At 47.1% G+C, this 16,746-nt stretch overlaps 1 protein-coding gene across 13 annotated transcripts in view; it reads right to left on the bottom strand.

Moving 5' to 3' along the window:
* C2CD5 (C2 calcium dependent domain containing 5) overlaps positions 1 to 16,746 on the bottom strand; it is a 224,110-nt gene that overhangs the window by 57,259 nt on the left and 150,105 nt on the right. For all 13 annotated transcript variants that reach the window (XM_038765549.1, XM_038765568.1, XM_038765585.1 and 10 more), the window contains 2 exons: positions 15,600 to 15,764; positions 3,094 to 3,234 (listed from right to left, as the gene is read on the bottom strand). In XM_038765549.1, coding sequence (XP_038621477.1) covers positions 3,094 to 3,234; positions 15,600 to 15,764 — 306 coding nt within the window. The remainder of the gene's footprint in view (positions 1 to 3,093; positions 3,235 to 15,599; positions 15,765 to 16,746) is intronic.

The following is a 16,746-nucleotide window of genomic DNA, read 5'->3' as shown; positions in this document are numbered from 1 at the left end:
ATTCAATCGTATTTATTGAGCACTTACTGTGTGCAGAGCACTGTACTAAGCGCTTGGGAAGTACAAGTTGGCAACATATAGAGACGGTCCCTACACAACAACGGGCTCACAGTCTAGAAGATAATAATGATGATGGCATTTCTTAAGCACTTACTATGTGCCAAGCACTGTTCTAAGCGCTGGGGAGATTACAAGGTGATCAGGTTGTCCCTCGGGGGGCTCACAGTCTTCATGCCCATTTTCCAGATGAGGTCACTGAGGCCCAGAGAAGTGAAGTGACTTGCCCACAGGCACACAGCTGACAAGTGGCAGGGCCGGCATTTGAACCCATGACCTCTGACTCCAAAGCCCGGGCTCTTTGAAAACAACAATTGTATTAATGCCAATTAACAATGATGGTATTTGTTAAGCAAGTCACAACTTCTCTGTGCCTCAGTTACCTCATCTGTAAAATGGGGATTAAAACTGTGAGCCCCCCGTGGGACAACCTGATCACCTTGTAACCTCCCCAGCGCTTAGAACAGTGCTTTGCACATAGTAAGCGCTTAACAAATACCCTCGCTAGCCACTGCCCAAGCTAGGAATGAAATGGACGGGCCACTGCTTCACTCTCCCTCCCAAAGTTGAGACTGGTAGAGGACTGGGGACTGTCTCTATATGTTGCCAACGTGTACTTCCCAAGCGCTTAGTCCAGTGCTCTGCACACAGTAAGCGCTCAATAAATACGATTGATGATGATGATGATGACTGGAAACTCTCCAGGTGCCATGGGTTCTAATCCCGGCTTCGCCGCTTGTCAGCTGTGTGACCTTGGGCAAGTCACTTCACTTCTCTGGGCCTCAGTTCCCTCATCTGTAAAATGGGGATGGAGACTGTGAGCCCCACGTGGGACAGGGACTGGGTCCAATGCGACTGGCTCGGATTCCAGCGGTTAGTACAGTGCCTCAAAAATCTCCAGTGGCTGCCTGTCAACCTACGCATCAGGCAAAAACTCCTCACCCTGGGCTTCAGGGCTGTCCATCCATCCCCTGGCCCCCTCCTACCTCCCCTCCCTTCTGTCCTTCTCCAGCCCAGCCTGCACCCTCCGCTCCTCCGCCGCTAATCTCCTCACCGTACCTCAATCAATCAATCAATCAATCAATCGTATTTATTGAGCGCTTACTATGTGCAGAGCACTGTACTAAGCGCTTGGGAAGTACAAATTGCCAACACATAGAGACAGTCCCTACCCAACAGTGGGCTCACAGTCTAAAAGGGGGAGACAGAGAACAGAACCAAACATACCAACAAAATAAAATAGGATAGAAATGTACAAGTAAAATAAATAAATAAATAAATAAATAAATAGAGTAATAAATATGTACAACCATATATACATATATACAGGTGCTGTGGGGAAGGGAAGGAGGTAAGATGGGGGGATGGAGAGGGGGACGAGGGGGAGAGGAAGGAAGGGAGAACCTCGTTCTCGCCTGTCCCACCGTCGACCCCCGGCCCGGAATTCCCACCTTCTGCACATCCGCCAAATTATTTCTCTTCCTTCCTTCAAAGCCCTACTGAGAGCTCACCTCCTCTGGGAGGCCTTCCCACACTGAGCCCCCTTTTTCCTCTCCTCCTCCCCACCCCCCCGCCTTACCTCCTTCCCCTCCCCACAGCACCTGGATATGTATTTGTACAGATCTGTTACTCTATTTTACTTGTCCATATTTTCTATTCTATTTATTTTGTTAATAATGTGCATATGGCTTTAATTCTATTTGTTCTGACGATTTGGACACCTGTCTCCATGTTTTGTTCTGTTCTCTGTCTCCCCCTTCTAGACTGTGAGCCCGTTGTTGGGTAGGGACCACTTCTATATGTTGCCGACTTGCACTTCCCAAGGGCTTAGTACAGTGCTCTGCACACAGTAAGTGCTCAATAGCGTGGCTCAGTGGAAAGAACATGGGCTTGGGAATCAGAGGTCATGTGTTCGAATCCCGGCTCTGACACACGTCTGCTGTGTCCCCCTCGTCCCCCTCTCCATCCCCCCCATCTTACCTCCTTCCCTTCCCCACAGCACCTGTATATATGTATATATGTTTGTACATATTTATTACTCTATTTATTTATTTATTTTATTTGTACATATCTATTCTATTCATTTTATTTTGTTAGTATGTTTGGTTTTGTTCTCTGTCTCCCCCTTCTAGACTGTGAGCCCACTGCTGGGTAGGGACTGTCTCTATATGTTGCCAATTTGTACTTCCCAAGCACTTAGTACAGTGCTCTGCACATAGTAAGCGCTCAATAAATACGATTGATGATGATGATGATGATGACCTTGGGCAAGTCACTTAACTTCTCCTCGCCTCAGTTACCTCATCTGTAAAATGGGGATTAAGACTGTGAGCCCCACGTGGGACAATGTGATCACCTTGCATAATCATACTAATAATAATAATAATGATGGCATTTATTAAGTGCTTACTATGTGCAAAGCACTGTTCTAAGCGCTGGGGAGGTTACAAGGTGATCAGGTTGCCCCACGGGGGGCTCACAGTCTTAATCCCCATTTTACAGATGAGGGAACTGAGGCACAGAGAAGTGAAGTGACTTGCCCAAAGTCACACAGCTGACAATTTTTTTTTTTTTACTCTATTTAATTTATTTGTACATATCTATTCTATTTATTTTATTTTGTTAATATGTTTGGTCTCTGTCTCCCCCTTTTAGACTGTGAGCCCACTGCTGGGTAGGGACTGTCTCTATATGTTGCCAATTTGTACTTCCCAAGCGCTTAGTACAGTGCTCTGCACATAGTAAGCGCTCAATAAATACGATTGATGATGATGATGATGAATTGGTGGAGCTGGGATATGAACCCATGGCCTCTGACTCCAAAGCCCGGGCTCTTTCCACTGAGCCACGCTGCTTCTCTACTGTGCTTCTCTTGTATCCCCCAGCGCTTAGAACAGTGCTTTGCACATAGTAAGCGCTTAACAGTTGCCATTATTATTATTAATACGACATACGACTGAATGAATGAATGCCTGGCACATAGTAGGCGGTTACCAAATACCATCATTACCATTCTTACAGATGCCGGGCCCCTACCTCCAACACGAAAGCGTCCTTTTTCCCGTGCGAAAGATCGAGGTCGGCAACTTCATCGGAGCTTTCGGACTGAGACCTCAGCAGCCTCGATCGCTGGCGTGGTTCGGGGATCGGGGAGCCGATCATCTCCTCGGGGATTTCCTAAAACACCAAACACTGTGAGCTCGCCGTCGGCCGGGAATGTGTCTGTTACAGTGTCATTCGTTCATTCATTCAATCGTATTTATTGAGCGCTTACTGTGCGCAGAGCACTGGACTAAGCGTTTGGGAAGTCCAAGTTGGCAACATATAGAGGCGGTCCCTACCCAACAGTGGGCTCACAGTCTAGAACCTCTCCCAGGCGCTTAGTACAGTACAGAGAAGCAGCGTGGCTCAGTGGAAAGAGCCCGGGCTTGGAAGTCAGAGGTTGCTGGTTCTAATCCCGGCTCTGCCACTTGTCAGCTGGGTGACCTTGGGCAAGTCACTTCAATTCTCTGGGCCTCATCTGGAAAATGGGTATGAAGACTGTGAGCCCCCTGTGGGACAACCTGATTACCTTGTATCCTCCCCAGTGCTTAGAACAGTGCTTTGCACATAGTAAGCGCTTAACAAATGCCATCATTATTATTATTACTACAATTATTATTGTTATTATTACAATCCCCTGTCCTAAACTAAGCGCTTAACAAATACCAACATTGTTATTACGGGCTCAATGAATACCACCGATTCACTGATCGATAAAGACGGTCGTTTTCCACAACACGGGCCTGGGAAATTCCTGGAAATAATGGGGGCGGGGGGGGGGGGGGAGCTTGGCTCGATTTGGTGTTTATCAAATGGGACTTTCCTTGAAGGTTTTTCCTGGGGAAGCAGTTCCGATAGGGAGGTGGTGTAGCCTAGTGGAAAGAGCCTGGGCCTGGAGTCAGAGATCATGGGTTCAAATCCCGGATCCACCAATTGTCAGCCGTGTGACTGTGGGCAAGTCACTTCACTGGGCCTCAGTTCCCTCATCTGTTAAATGGGTATGAAGACTGTGAGCCCCCCGTGGGACAACCTGATCACCTGGTAACCCCCCCAGCGCTTAGAACCGTGCTTTACACATAGTAAGCTCTTAACAAATGCCATTATTATTATTATTACCACAATTATTATTGTTATTATTACAACCCCGTCTTAAACTAAGCACTTAACAAATACCAACATTATTATTACAGGCTCAATGAATACCACCGATTCACTGATCGATAAAGACGGTCGTTTTCCACAACTGGGGCCTGGGGAATTCCTGGAATTATGGGAGGAGGGGGAGGCTTGGCTCGATTTGGTGTTTATGAAATGGGACTTTCCTTGAAGGTTTTTCTTGGGGAAGCAGTTCCGACAGGGAGGTGGTGTAGCCTAGTGGAAAGAGCCTGGGCCTGGAGTCAGAGATCATGGGTTCAAATCCCGGCTCTGCCGTCAGCTGTGTGACTTTGGGCAAGTCACTTCACTTCTCTGGGCCTCAGTTCCCTCATCTGTAAAATGGGGATTAAGACTGTGAGCCCCCCGTGGGACAACCTGATCACCTGGTAACCCCCCCAGGGCTTAGAACAGTGCTTTACACGTAGTAAGCTCTTAACAAATGCCATCATTATTATTATTATTATTACCACAATTATTATTGTTATTATTACAACCCCCTGTCCTAAACTAAGCACTTAACAAATACCAACATTACTATTACGGGCTCAATGAACACCACCGATTCACTGATCGATAAAGACGGTCGTTTTCCACAACTCGGGCCTGGGAAATTCCTAGAAATATGGGGTTGGTGGGGTGCCTTGGCTCGTTTTGGTGTTTATCAAGAGGGACTTTCCTATTTATTTATTTATTTTACTTGTACATATCTATTCTATTTATTTTATTTTGTTAATATGTTTTGTTTCGTTCTCTGTCTCCCTCTTCTAGACTGTGAGCCCACTGGGGTAGGGACTGTCTCTATACGTTGCCAACTTGGACTTCCCAAGTGCTTAGTACAGTGCTCTGCACACAGTAAGCGCTCAATAAATACGATTGATTGATTGATTGATTGATTGATTGAAGGTTTTTCCCGGGGAAGTAGTTCCGACAGGGAGGTGGTGTAGCCTAGTGGAAAGAGCCCGGGCTTTGGAGTCAGAGATCATGGGTTCAAATCCCGGCTCCGCCAATTGTCAGCTGTGTGACTGTGGGCAAGTCACTTCACTTCTCTGGGCCTCAGTTCCCTCATCTGTTAAATGGGGATTAAGACTGTGAGCCCCCCGTGGGACAACCTGATCACCTGGTAACCCCCCCAGTGCTTAGAACAGTGCTTTACACATAGTAAGCTCTTAACAAATGCCATCATTATTATTATTATTATTACCACAATTATTATTGTTATTATTACAATCCCCTGTCTTAAACTAAGCGCTTAACAAATACCAACATTATTATTACAGGCTCAGTGAATACCACCGATTCACTGATCGATAAAGACAGTCGTTTTCCACAACTCGGGGCTGGGAAATTCCGGGAAATATGGGAGGAGTGCGGGGGCTGGGCTCGATTTGGTGTTTATCAAATGGGACTTTCCTTGAAGGTTTTTCCTGGGGAAGCAGTTTCGACAGGGAGGTGGTGTAGCCTAGTGGAAAGAGCCTGGGCTTTGGAGTCAGAGGTCATGGGTTCTAATCCCGGCTCCGCCACTTGTCAGCTGGGTGACCTTGGACAAGTCACTTCACTTCTCTGGGCCTCAGTTACCTCATCTGTTAAATGGGGATTAAGACTGTGAGCCCCCTGTGGGACAACCTGATCACCTGGTAACCCCCCCAGCACTTAGAACAGTGCTTTACACATAGTAAGCTCTTAACAAATGCCATCATTATTATTATTATTATTATTACCACAATTATTATTGTTATTATTACAACCCCCTGTCCTAAACTAAGCACTTAACAAATACCAACATTACTATTACGGGCTCAATGAACACCACCGATTCACTGATTGATAAAGACGGTCGTTTTCCACAACTCGGGCCTGGGAAATTCCTAGAAATATGGGGTTGGTGGGGTGCCTTGGCTCATTTTGGTGTTTATCAAGAGGGACTTTCCTATTTATTTATTTATTTTACTTGTACATATCTATTCTATTTATTTTATTTTGTTAATATGTTTTGTTTTGTTCTCTGTCTCCCTCTTCTAGACTGTGAGCCCACTGTTGGGTAGGGACTGTCTCTACACGTTGCCAACTTGGACTTCCCAAGTGCTTAGTACAGTGCTCTGCACACAGTAAGCGCTCAATAAATACGATTGATTGATTGATTGATTGACTGATTGAAGGTTTTTCCCCGGGAAGTAGTTCCGACAGGGAGGTGGTGTAGCCTAGTGGAAAGAGCCCGGGCTTTGGAGTCAGAGATCATGGGTTCAAATCCCGGCTCCGCCAACTGTCAGCTGTGTGACTTTGGGCAAGTCATTTCACTTCTCTGGGCCTCAGTTCCCTCATCTGTTAAATGGGGATTAAGACTGTGAGCCCCCCGTGGGACAACCTGATCACCTGGTAACCCCCCCAGCGCTTAGAACAGTGCTTTACACATAGTAAGCTCTTAACAAATGCCATTATTATTATTATTACCACAATTATTATTGTTATTATTACAATCCCCTGTCTTAAACTAAGCGCTTAACAAATACCAACATTATTATTACAGGCTCAATGAACACCACCGATTCACTGATCGATAAAGACGGTCGTTTTCCACAACTCAGGCCTGGGAAATTCCTGGAAATATGGGAGGGGGTGTGCCTTGGCCCATTTTGGTGTTTATCAAGTGGGACTTTCCTTGAAAGTTTTTCCTGGGGAAGCAGTTCTGACAGGGAGGTGGTGTAGCCTAGTGGAAAGAGCCTGGGCCTGGAGTCGGAGATCATGGGTTCAAATCCCGGCTCCACCAATTGTCAGCTGTGTGACTTTGTGCAAGTCACTTCACTTCTCTGGGCCTCAGTTCCCTCATCTGTAAAATGGGGATTAAAATTGGGAGCCCCCCGTGGGACAACCTGATTACCTGGTAACCTCCCCAGCGCTTAGAACAGCAAGCAAGCTGTTGCTTGAACAGCTGTTCAACAGATGTTGCTAGAACACATAGCAAGCGCTTAATAAATGCCATCATTATTATCATTAAGAGCCTGGGCTTGGGAGTCAGAGGTCGTGGGTTCTAATCCCGGCTCCGCTACTTGCCTTCTGGGTGACCTTGGGCAAGTCGCTTCACTTCTCTGGGCCTCAGTTCCCTCTTCTGAAAAATGGGGAGTCAATGTCTGTTCCTCCCTGCTACTTAGACTGTGAGCCCCAGGTGGTATCTGACGATCTCATATCTACCCCAGCGCTTAGTACAGCGTTTACGACCGAGTAAGTGCTTAACTTAAGCAGCGTGGCTCAGTGGAAAGAGCCCGGGCTTGGGAGTCATGGGTTCTAATCCCGGCTCCGCCGTTTGTCAGCTGTGGGACCGTGGGCAAGTCAATTAACTTCTCTGGGCCTCAGTTCCCTCATCTGTAAAAAGGGGATGAAGAGTGTGAGCCCTTCCTGGGACAACCTGATTACCTTGTATCTACCCCAGCGCTTAGAACAGTGCTTGGCACCTAGTAAGCGCTTAACAAATACCAACACTATTATTATTATTATTAACAAACACCACAGTTATAACTATTACGGAAAACCTGTTTCTCCTTCTAAGACTGTGAGCCCCACAAGTGATCTGATGATTTCGTATCTACTCCAGTGCTTACTGCGGTGCTTATGACAGAATAGGCACTTAACAAATACCACAATCATTCCTATTCTGGGAAAAACACCTAAAAACCCCCTTTAACCTACTAAGTTCTTTTAGGCCGATTTGAAAATAATATTTCATGATAAAAGAAAAAAAAAACATGATGCTTTCTAATTATTTTTAAGAAAAAGTTCTGTCTGTTTCTTATTCATTCATTCAACCACAGTTACTGAGCGCTTACTGTGTGCCGAGCACTGTACTAAGTGCTTGGAAAGTATCATTCAGCTACAAAGAGAGACAATCCATGCCCACAATGGGCTCACAGTCTTCTCTTAATTTTCTTACAGATCCAACATTGGATCTCTTGTGAGTACATCTCTGCCACTTTACTTATTCATTCACTCATTCATTCATTCATTCAATCGTCTTCATTGAGTGCTTACTGTGTGCACAGCACTGGACTAAGTGCTTGGAAAGTACAAATCGGCAACAGATTGAGAGGGTCCCTACCTAACAATGGGCTCACAGTCTAGAAGGGGGAGACAGACAACAAAACAAAACATGTGGACAGGTGTCAAGTCATCAGAATAAATAGAAATAAAGCTAGATGATAATAATAATAATGGCATTTATTAAGCGCTTACTATGTGCAAAGCACTGTTCTAAGCGCTGGGGAGGTTACAAGGTGACCAAGTTGTTCCACGTGGTGCTTATAGTCTTAATTGCCATTTTCCAGATGAGGTAACTGAGGCCCAGAGAAGTGAAGTTGTCTACACTTGCTGCCTTGAATTCCTCAACACCAACTCTCTCCTCGACCCCCTCCAGTCTGGCTTCCGTCCCCTACATTCCATGGAAACTGCCCTCTCAAAGGTCACCAATGACCTCCTGCTTGCCAAATCCAACGGCTCCTACTCTGTCCTAATCCTCCTCGACCTCTCAGCTGCCTTTGACACTGTGGCCCACCCCCTTCTCCTCAACACGCTATCTGACCTTGGCTTCACAGACTCCGTCCTCTCCTGGTTCTCCTCTTACCTCTCCGGTCATTCTTTCTCAGTCTCTTTTGCAGGCTCCTCCTCCCCCTCCCATCCTCTTACTGTGGGGGTTCCCCAAGGTTCAGTGCTTGGTCCCCTTCTGTTCTCGATCTACACTCACTCCCTTGGTGACCTCATTCGCTCCCACGGCTTCAACTCTCATCTCTACGCTGATGACACCCAGATCTCCATCTCTGCCCCTGCTCTCTCCCCCTCCCTCCAGGCTCGCATCTCCTCCTGCCTTCAGGACATCTCCATCTGGATGTCTGCCCGCCACCTAAAGCTCAACATGTCCAAGACGGAACTCCTTGTCTTCCCTCCCAAACCCTGCCCTCTCCCGGACTTTCCCATCACTGTTGACGGCACTACCATCCTTCCCGTCTCACAAGTCCGCAACCTTGGTGTCATCCTCGACTCCGCTGTCTCGTTCACCCCTCACATCCAAGCCGTCACCCAAACCTGCCAGTCTCAGCTCCGCGACATTGCCAAGATCCGCCCTTTCCTCTCCATCCAAACCGCTACCCTGCTCGTTCAAGCTCTCATCCTATCCCGTCTGGACTACTGCATCAGCCTCTCTGATCTCCCATCCTCGTGTCTCTCCCCACTTCAATCCATACTTCATGCTGCTGCCCGGATCATCTTTGTGCAGAAATGCTCTGAGCCTGTTACTCCCCTCCTCAAAAATCTCCAGTGGCTGCCAGTCAACCTATGCATGAAGCAAAAACTCCTCACCCTGGGCTTCGAGGCTGTCCATCCATCCATCCCCTGGCCCCCTCCTACCTCCCCTCCCTTCTGTCCTTCTCCAGCCCACCCTGCACCCTCCGCTCCTCTACTGCCACTCACCTCCTCACTGGGCCTCATTCTCGCCCGTCCCGCCATCGACCCCTGGCCCACGTCCTCCCCCGGGCCTGGAATGCCCTGCTCCCTCTGCCCACCCGCCAAGCTAGCTCTCTTCCTCCCTTCAAGGCCCTACTGAGAGCTCACCTACTCCAGGAGGCCTTCCCACACTGAGCCCCTTCCTCATTATGAGCCCCCTCCTTCCTCTCCCCCTCGCCCCCCTCTCCATCCCCCCATCTTACCTCCTTCCCTTCCCCACAGCACCTGAATATATGTATATATGTTTGTACATATTTATTACTCTATTTATTTATTTATTTATTTTACTTGAACATATCTATTCTATTTATTTTATTTTGTTAGTATGTTTGATTTTGTTCTGTCTCCCGCTTTTAGACTGTGAGCCCACTGTTGGGTAGGGACTGTCTCTATATGTTGCCAACTTGTACTTCCCAAGCACTTAGTACAGTGCTCTGCACACAGTAAGTGCTCAATAAATACGATTGATTGATTGATTCTAGACTGTAAGCTCACAGTTGGGTAGGGTCTATCTCTATATGTTGCCAGCTTGTACTTCCCAAGCGCTTAGTACAGTGCTCTGCACACAGTAAGCACTCAATAAATACGATTGATTGATTGAGGGTACACTGCCAGCCACGGTGCTCTGCTCTCTCTGTGACACAAGACACACACACAAACACACATTCCCCTCAGTGGGGGACAGTAGACTGCCAAGCGCCGTGCTCTGCTCTCTCTCTTTTCTCTTTCTGTAACAAACATACACACACACACACACACACACACACACACCCTGCCCACCGCCCCACAGTGGGCTGAGTAGACTGCCAGGCACCATGCTCTGCTGTGTCTGTCACACTCTCTCACACAGACACACACACACACACACACACACAAAGAAACAAAAAACCAAAAAACCCCCACTGCAGTGGGGAAGATAGACTGCCAGGCACCAGGCCCTGTGTGTGTCTATATATATTTTCTCTCTCTAACACACATAACACACCCTGCCCACCCGCTCCGACTCCTTCTAGACTGTGAGCCCGCTGTCGGGTAGGGACCGTCTCTAGATGTGGCCAACCTGGACTTCCCCAGCGCTTAGTACAGTGCTCTGCACGCAGTAAGCGCTCAATAAATACCACTGAATGAATGAATGAGAGTAGACTGCCAGGTGCCATGCTCTGCTCTATCTGTGTCACACTCTCTCTCTCACAGACACACACACACACACACACACACACACACACACACCAAAAAAAAAAAAAAAAAAACCCAAAACAAAACAAAACAAACACCTGCAGTGGGGAGGATGGACTGCCAGGCAATGTGCTCTATGTCTGTCTGTCTCTCTTTCTCTATTTTCTCTCTCTAACAAAAATACACCAACACACACCACACAACCTTGTGGGGAGAGTAGGCTGCCAGGCACCATGCTCGGCTGTGTCTCTCTCACTCACACACACACACACACACACACACACACACACACACACACACACACACACTCGCTCTCTCTCACTCCCTTTAAAACACACACACACACACACACACACACACACACACGCACGCACACCTTGACCCCCAGAGGGGTTACAATAATAATAATAGACTGTGAGCCCGCTGTTGGGTAGGGACCGTCTCTAGATGTTGCCAACTTGGACTTCCCAAGCGCTTAGTACAGTACTCTGCACACAGTAAGCGCTCAATAAATACGATTCAATGAATAATAATAATAATAATAATAATGGCATTTGTTAAGCGCTTACTGTATGCAAAGCACTGGGATACAAGGACTGTGAGCCCGCTGTTGGATAGGGACCGTCTCTAGATGTTGCCAACCTGTACTTTCCAAGCGCTTAGTACAGTGCTCTGCACACAGTAAGCGCTCAATAAATACGATTGATTGATTGACTGATTGATCAGGTTGTCCCACGTGGGGCTCACAGTCTTAATCCCCATTTTACAGATGAGGGAACTGAGGCTCAGAGAAGTTAAGTGACTTGCCCCAGGTCCCACAGCTCAGAGTGGCATGCCAGGCAACTTGCTCTGCCGTCTCTCTTTCATTCATTCATTCATTAATTCAATCGGATATATGTATATATGTTTGTACATATTTATTACTCTATTTATTTTACTTGTACATATCTATTCTATTTATTTTATTTTGTTGGTATATTTGGTTTTGTTCTTTGTCTCCCCCTTTTAGACTGTGAGCCCACTGTTGGGTAGGGACCGTCTCTATATGTTGCCAACTTGTCCTTCCCAAGCGCTTAGTCCAGTGCTCTGCACACAGTAAGTGCTCAATAAATACGATTGATGATGATGATGAGTGCTTACTGTGTGCAGAGCACTGGACAAAGCGCTGGGAAAGTCCAATTTGGCAACCAATAGAGACAATCCGTACCCCACAATGGGCTGACAGTCTCTCTTTCTCCAAGACACGCACCCACAGACCTCCGTCCCACCCACCCCTCTGCCCCCCGCGCCACCCAGTTGCCCGGACTTAGCGAGTGGGGCGGGAGGGGAGAGCAGTATGTGCTCTGCACATAGTAAGCGCTCAAGAAATACGATTGATGATGATGATGAGGGTAAGGTGGGGGGACGGTTCCCTCGGCCCGGTGCCCCTGGAGCCGGTGACCAGTTTTGGTGGGACTTGGGGCCGCGTTGGCCTGACGTAAGAGGTCCCGCACTGGAACCCCGCTCTGATGGCGATGCCTGCCGTTCATTGGACTGTGAGCCCACTGTTGGGTAGGGACTGTCTCTATATGTTGCCAACTTGGACTTCCCAAGCGCTTAGTCCAGTGCTCTGCACACAGTAAGCGCTCAATAAATACGATTGATTGATTGATTGATTCAAGCAAAAACTCCTCACCCTGGGCTTCAAGACCGTCCGTCCCCTGGCCCCCTCCTCCCTCCCCTCCCTCCTGTCCTTCTCCAGCCCAGCCCGCACCCTCCGCTCCTCTGAGGCCGCTCACCTCCTCACCGGGCCTCGTTCTCGCCCGTCCCACCTTCGACCCCTGGCCCACGTCCTCCCCCTGGCCCGGAATGTCCTCCCTCTGCATTCATTCATTCATTCAGTCAATCGTATTTATTGAGCGCTTACTGTGTGCAGAGCACTGTACTAAACTGTACTTCCTCCCTTCCTCCCTTCAAGGCCCTACTGAGAGCTCACCTCCTCCAGGAGGCCTTCCCACACTGAGCCCCTTCCTTCCTCTCCCCCTTGTCCCCCCTCCATCCCCCCATCTTACCTCCTTCCCTTCCCCACAGCACCTGCATATATGTATATATGTTTGTACATATTTATTACTCTATTTATTTATTTATTTATTTATTTTACTTGTACATATCTATTCTATTTATTTTATTTTGTTAGTATGTTTGGTTTTGTTCTCTGTCTCCCCCTTTTAGACTGTGAGCCCGCTGTTGGGTAGGGACCGTCTCTATATGTTGCCAATTTGTACTTCCCAAGCGCTTAGTACAGTGCTCTGCACACAGTAAGCGCTCAATAAATACGATTGATGATGATGATGATACTAAACGCTTGGGAAGTACAAGTTGGCAACATAATGGCACATCCGCCAAACTAGCTCTCTTCCTCCCTTCTGAGAGCTCACCTCCTCCAGGAGGCCTTCCCACACTGGGCCCCCTTTTTCCTCTCTTCCTCCCCATCCCCCTCACCCTACCTCCTTCCCCTCCCCACAGCACCTGTATATATGTTTGTACAGATCTATTACTCTATTTATTTTACTTGTCCATATTTACTATTCCATTTACTTTGTTAATGATAGGCATTTAGCTTTAATTCTATTTGTTCTGACCACTTGACACCTGTCCACATGTTTTGTTTTATTGTCCATCTCCCCTTCTAATAATAATAATAATAATGGCATTTATTAAGTGCTTACTACGGGCAAAACACTGTTCTAAGCACTGAGGAGGTTACAAGGTGATCAGGTTGTCCCACAGAGGGCTTGCAGTCAATCCCCATTTTACAGGTGAGGTAACTGAGGCACAGAGAAGTAAACTGACTTGCCCAAAGTCACACAGCTGACAATTGGCAGAACCGGAATTTGAACCCATGACCACTGACTCCAAAGCCCGGGCTCTTACCACTGAGCCACGCTGCTTCTCTGCTTCTAGACTGTGAGCCCGTTGTTGGGTAGGGACCGTCTCTCTCTGTTGCCGACTTGTACTTCCCAAGTGCTTAGTCCAGTGCTCTACACACAGTAAGCGCTCAATAAATACGATTGAATGAATGAGTAGAGAACGTCTCTATCTGTTGCCAAATTGTATTTCCCAAGTGCTTAGTACAGTGTCCTGCACAGAGTAAGCACTCAATAAATATGATTGAGTGAATGGGTAGAGATTGTCTCTATCTGTTGCCGAATTGTACTTCCCAAGCGCGTAGGCCAGTGCTCTGCACACAGTAAGCGCTCAATAAATACGATTGAATGAATGAATGGGTAGAGACTGTCTCTGTTGCCGAATTATACTTCCCAAGCGCTTAGTCCAGTGCTCTGCACACAGTAAGCGCTCAATAAATACGACTGAATGAATGAATGGGTAGAGATTGTCTCTATCTGTTGCCGAATTGTACTTCCCAAGCGCTTAGTAGTGCTCTGCACACAGTAAGCGCTCAATAAATACGATTGAATGAATGAATGGGTAGAGATTGTCTCTGTTGCCGAATTGTACTTCCCAAGCGCTTAGTCCAGTGCTCTGCACACAGTAAGCGCTCAATAAATACGATTGAATGAATGAATAGGTAGAGACTGTCTCTGTTGCCGAATTATACTTCCCAAGCGCTTAGTCCAGTGCTCTGCACACAGTAAGCGCTCAATAAATACGATTGAATGAATGAATAGGTAGAGACTGTCTCTGTTGCCGAATTATACTTCCCAAGCGCTTAGTCCAGTGCTCTGCACACAGTAAGCGCTCAATAAATATGATTGAATGAATGAATGGGTAGAGACTGTCTCTATCTGTTGCCAAATTGTACTTCCCAAGCGCTTAGTACAGTGCTCTGCACACAGTAAGCTCTCAATAAATACGACTGAATGAATGAATGGGTAGAGATGGTCTCTATCTGTTGCCGAACTGTACTTCCCAAGCGTGTAGTCCAGTGCTCTGCACACAGTAAGCGCTCAATAAATACGATTGAATGAATGAATGGGTACAGACTGTCGCTATCTGTTGCCGAATTGTACTTCCCAAGCACTTAGTCCAGTGCTCTGCACAAAGTAAGCGCTCAATAAATACAATTGAACGAATGAATGGGTAGAGATGGTCTCTATCTGTTGCCGAATTGTACTTCCCAAGCGCGTAGTCCAGTGCTCTGCGCACAGTAAGTGCTCAATAAATACAATTGAATGAATGAATGAGCAGAGACCGTCTCTGTTGCCGAATTGTACTTCCCAAGCGCTTAGTCCAGTGCTCTGCACACAGTAAGCTCTCAATAAATACGATTGAATGAATGAGTGGGTAGAGATGGTCTCTATCTGTTGCCGAATTGTACTTCCCAAGCGCGCAGTCCAGTGCTCTGCACACAGTAAGCGCTCAATAAATACGATTGAATGAATGAATGAGTAGAGACGGTCTCTATCTGTTGCCGAATTGTACTTCCCAAGCGCATAGTCCAGTGCTCTGCACACAGTAAGCGCTCAATAAATACGACTGAATGAATGAATGGGTAGAGATTGTCTCTATCTGTTGTCGAATTGTAATTCCCAAGCGCTTAGTCCAGTGCTCTGCGCACAGTAAGCGCTCAATAAATCATCATCATCCTCATCAATCATATTTATTAAAATTTTTAAATCATATTTAAATACGACAATGAATGAATTCGGTCCCCGGGGCACGGATGGACTACGCGGTTGACTTACGGGAGGATTGATCTCGTACAGCTCCTTGTTCTTGGCGATCGTGTCGTTGATCTTCTTCTGCATGTGGGAGATGTGCTGCTCGTAGGAGCCGTCGTTCGGCGTCTTCCCGCCGATCTGAATCCCGCCGGGCGTCGGCAGGGCGGTGAGATAGACGCCTGTTGCCGACTGAAGGGATTGGGAAAAGAAAAATAAGAGCGATCGGGGTTAAAAGCTTTCCCTTTCAGGAGCTGGGGTTTGTCTATCGCGACGAATAGAAGTCGACCTATTGGCCTTCCTGAGTATATTCCTTCAAGGCCCTGCTGAGAGCTCACCTCCTCCAGGAGGCCTTCCCAGACTGAGCCCCTTCCTTCCTCTCCCCCTCGTCCCCCTCTCCATCCCCCCATCTTACCTCCTTCCCTTCCCCACAGCACCTGTATATATGGATATACGGTTGTACATATTTATTACTCTATTTATTTATTTATTTATTTATTTTACTTGTACATTTCTATCCTATTTATTTTATTTTGTTGGTATGTTTGGTTTTGTTCTCTGTCTCCCCCTTTTAGACTGTGAGCCCACTGTTGGGTAGGGACTGTCTCTATGTGTTGCCAATTTGTACTTCCCAAGCGCTTAGTACAGTGCTCTGCACATAGTAAGCGCTCAATAAATACGATTGATTGATTGATTGATTATATTCAATTAATCAGGGGTATCTATTGGGCACTTTTCCTTTTGAGGGCATTTGTTGAGCACATTAGGCACTGTGCTAAGCACCGGGGTAGAGACAAGCCAAGTGTGTTAGACGCGGTCCCCGTCCCAAGTGGGGCTCACGGTCTTCATCCCCACTGAGGTAACTGAGGCCCAGAACAGTGAAGTGACTTCAGGCCTTCCGTTAATTCATTCAATTGTATTTACTGAGCGCTTACTGTGTGTGGAGCACTGTACTAAGCGCTTAGAAAGTACAGTTCGGCAACAAATAGAGACAATCCCTACCCACAGTGGGCTCCCAGTCTAGAAGAGGCTGCCTGGACTGTTTAGCTTAGCCATTACCAAATCGATCCATTTACTGAGCACTTCCTTTGCGCAGAGCACTGTACTGAGCACTTGCGAGAGGACCAGACAAGACACACTTCCTGCTCCTACTCTTGATATAAACAGCAGCGTG

This window comes from Tachyglossus aculeatus, chromosome 2 (genome assembly GCF_015852505.1).
Source record: "Tachyglossus aculeatus isolate mTacAcu1 chromosome 2, mTacAcu1.pri, whole genome shotgun sequence".
In the NCBI taxonomy this organism is placed as follows: Eukaryota; Metazoa; Chordata; class Mammalia; order Monotremata; family Tachyglossidae; genus Tachyglossus; species Tachyglossus aculeatus.
The sequence above is the reverse complement of the archived record's forward strand: the minus strand, read 5'-3'. Positions and strand labels throughout refer to the sequence as shown.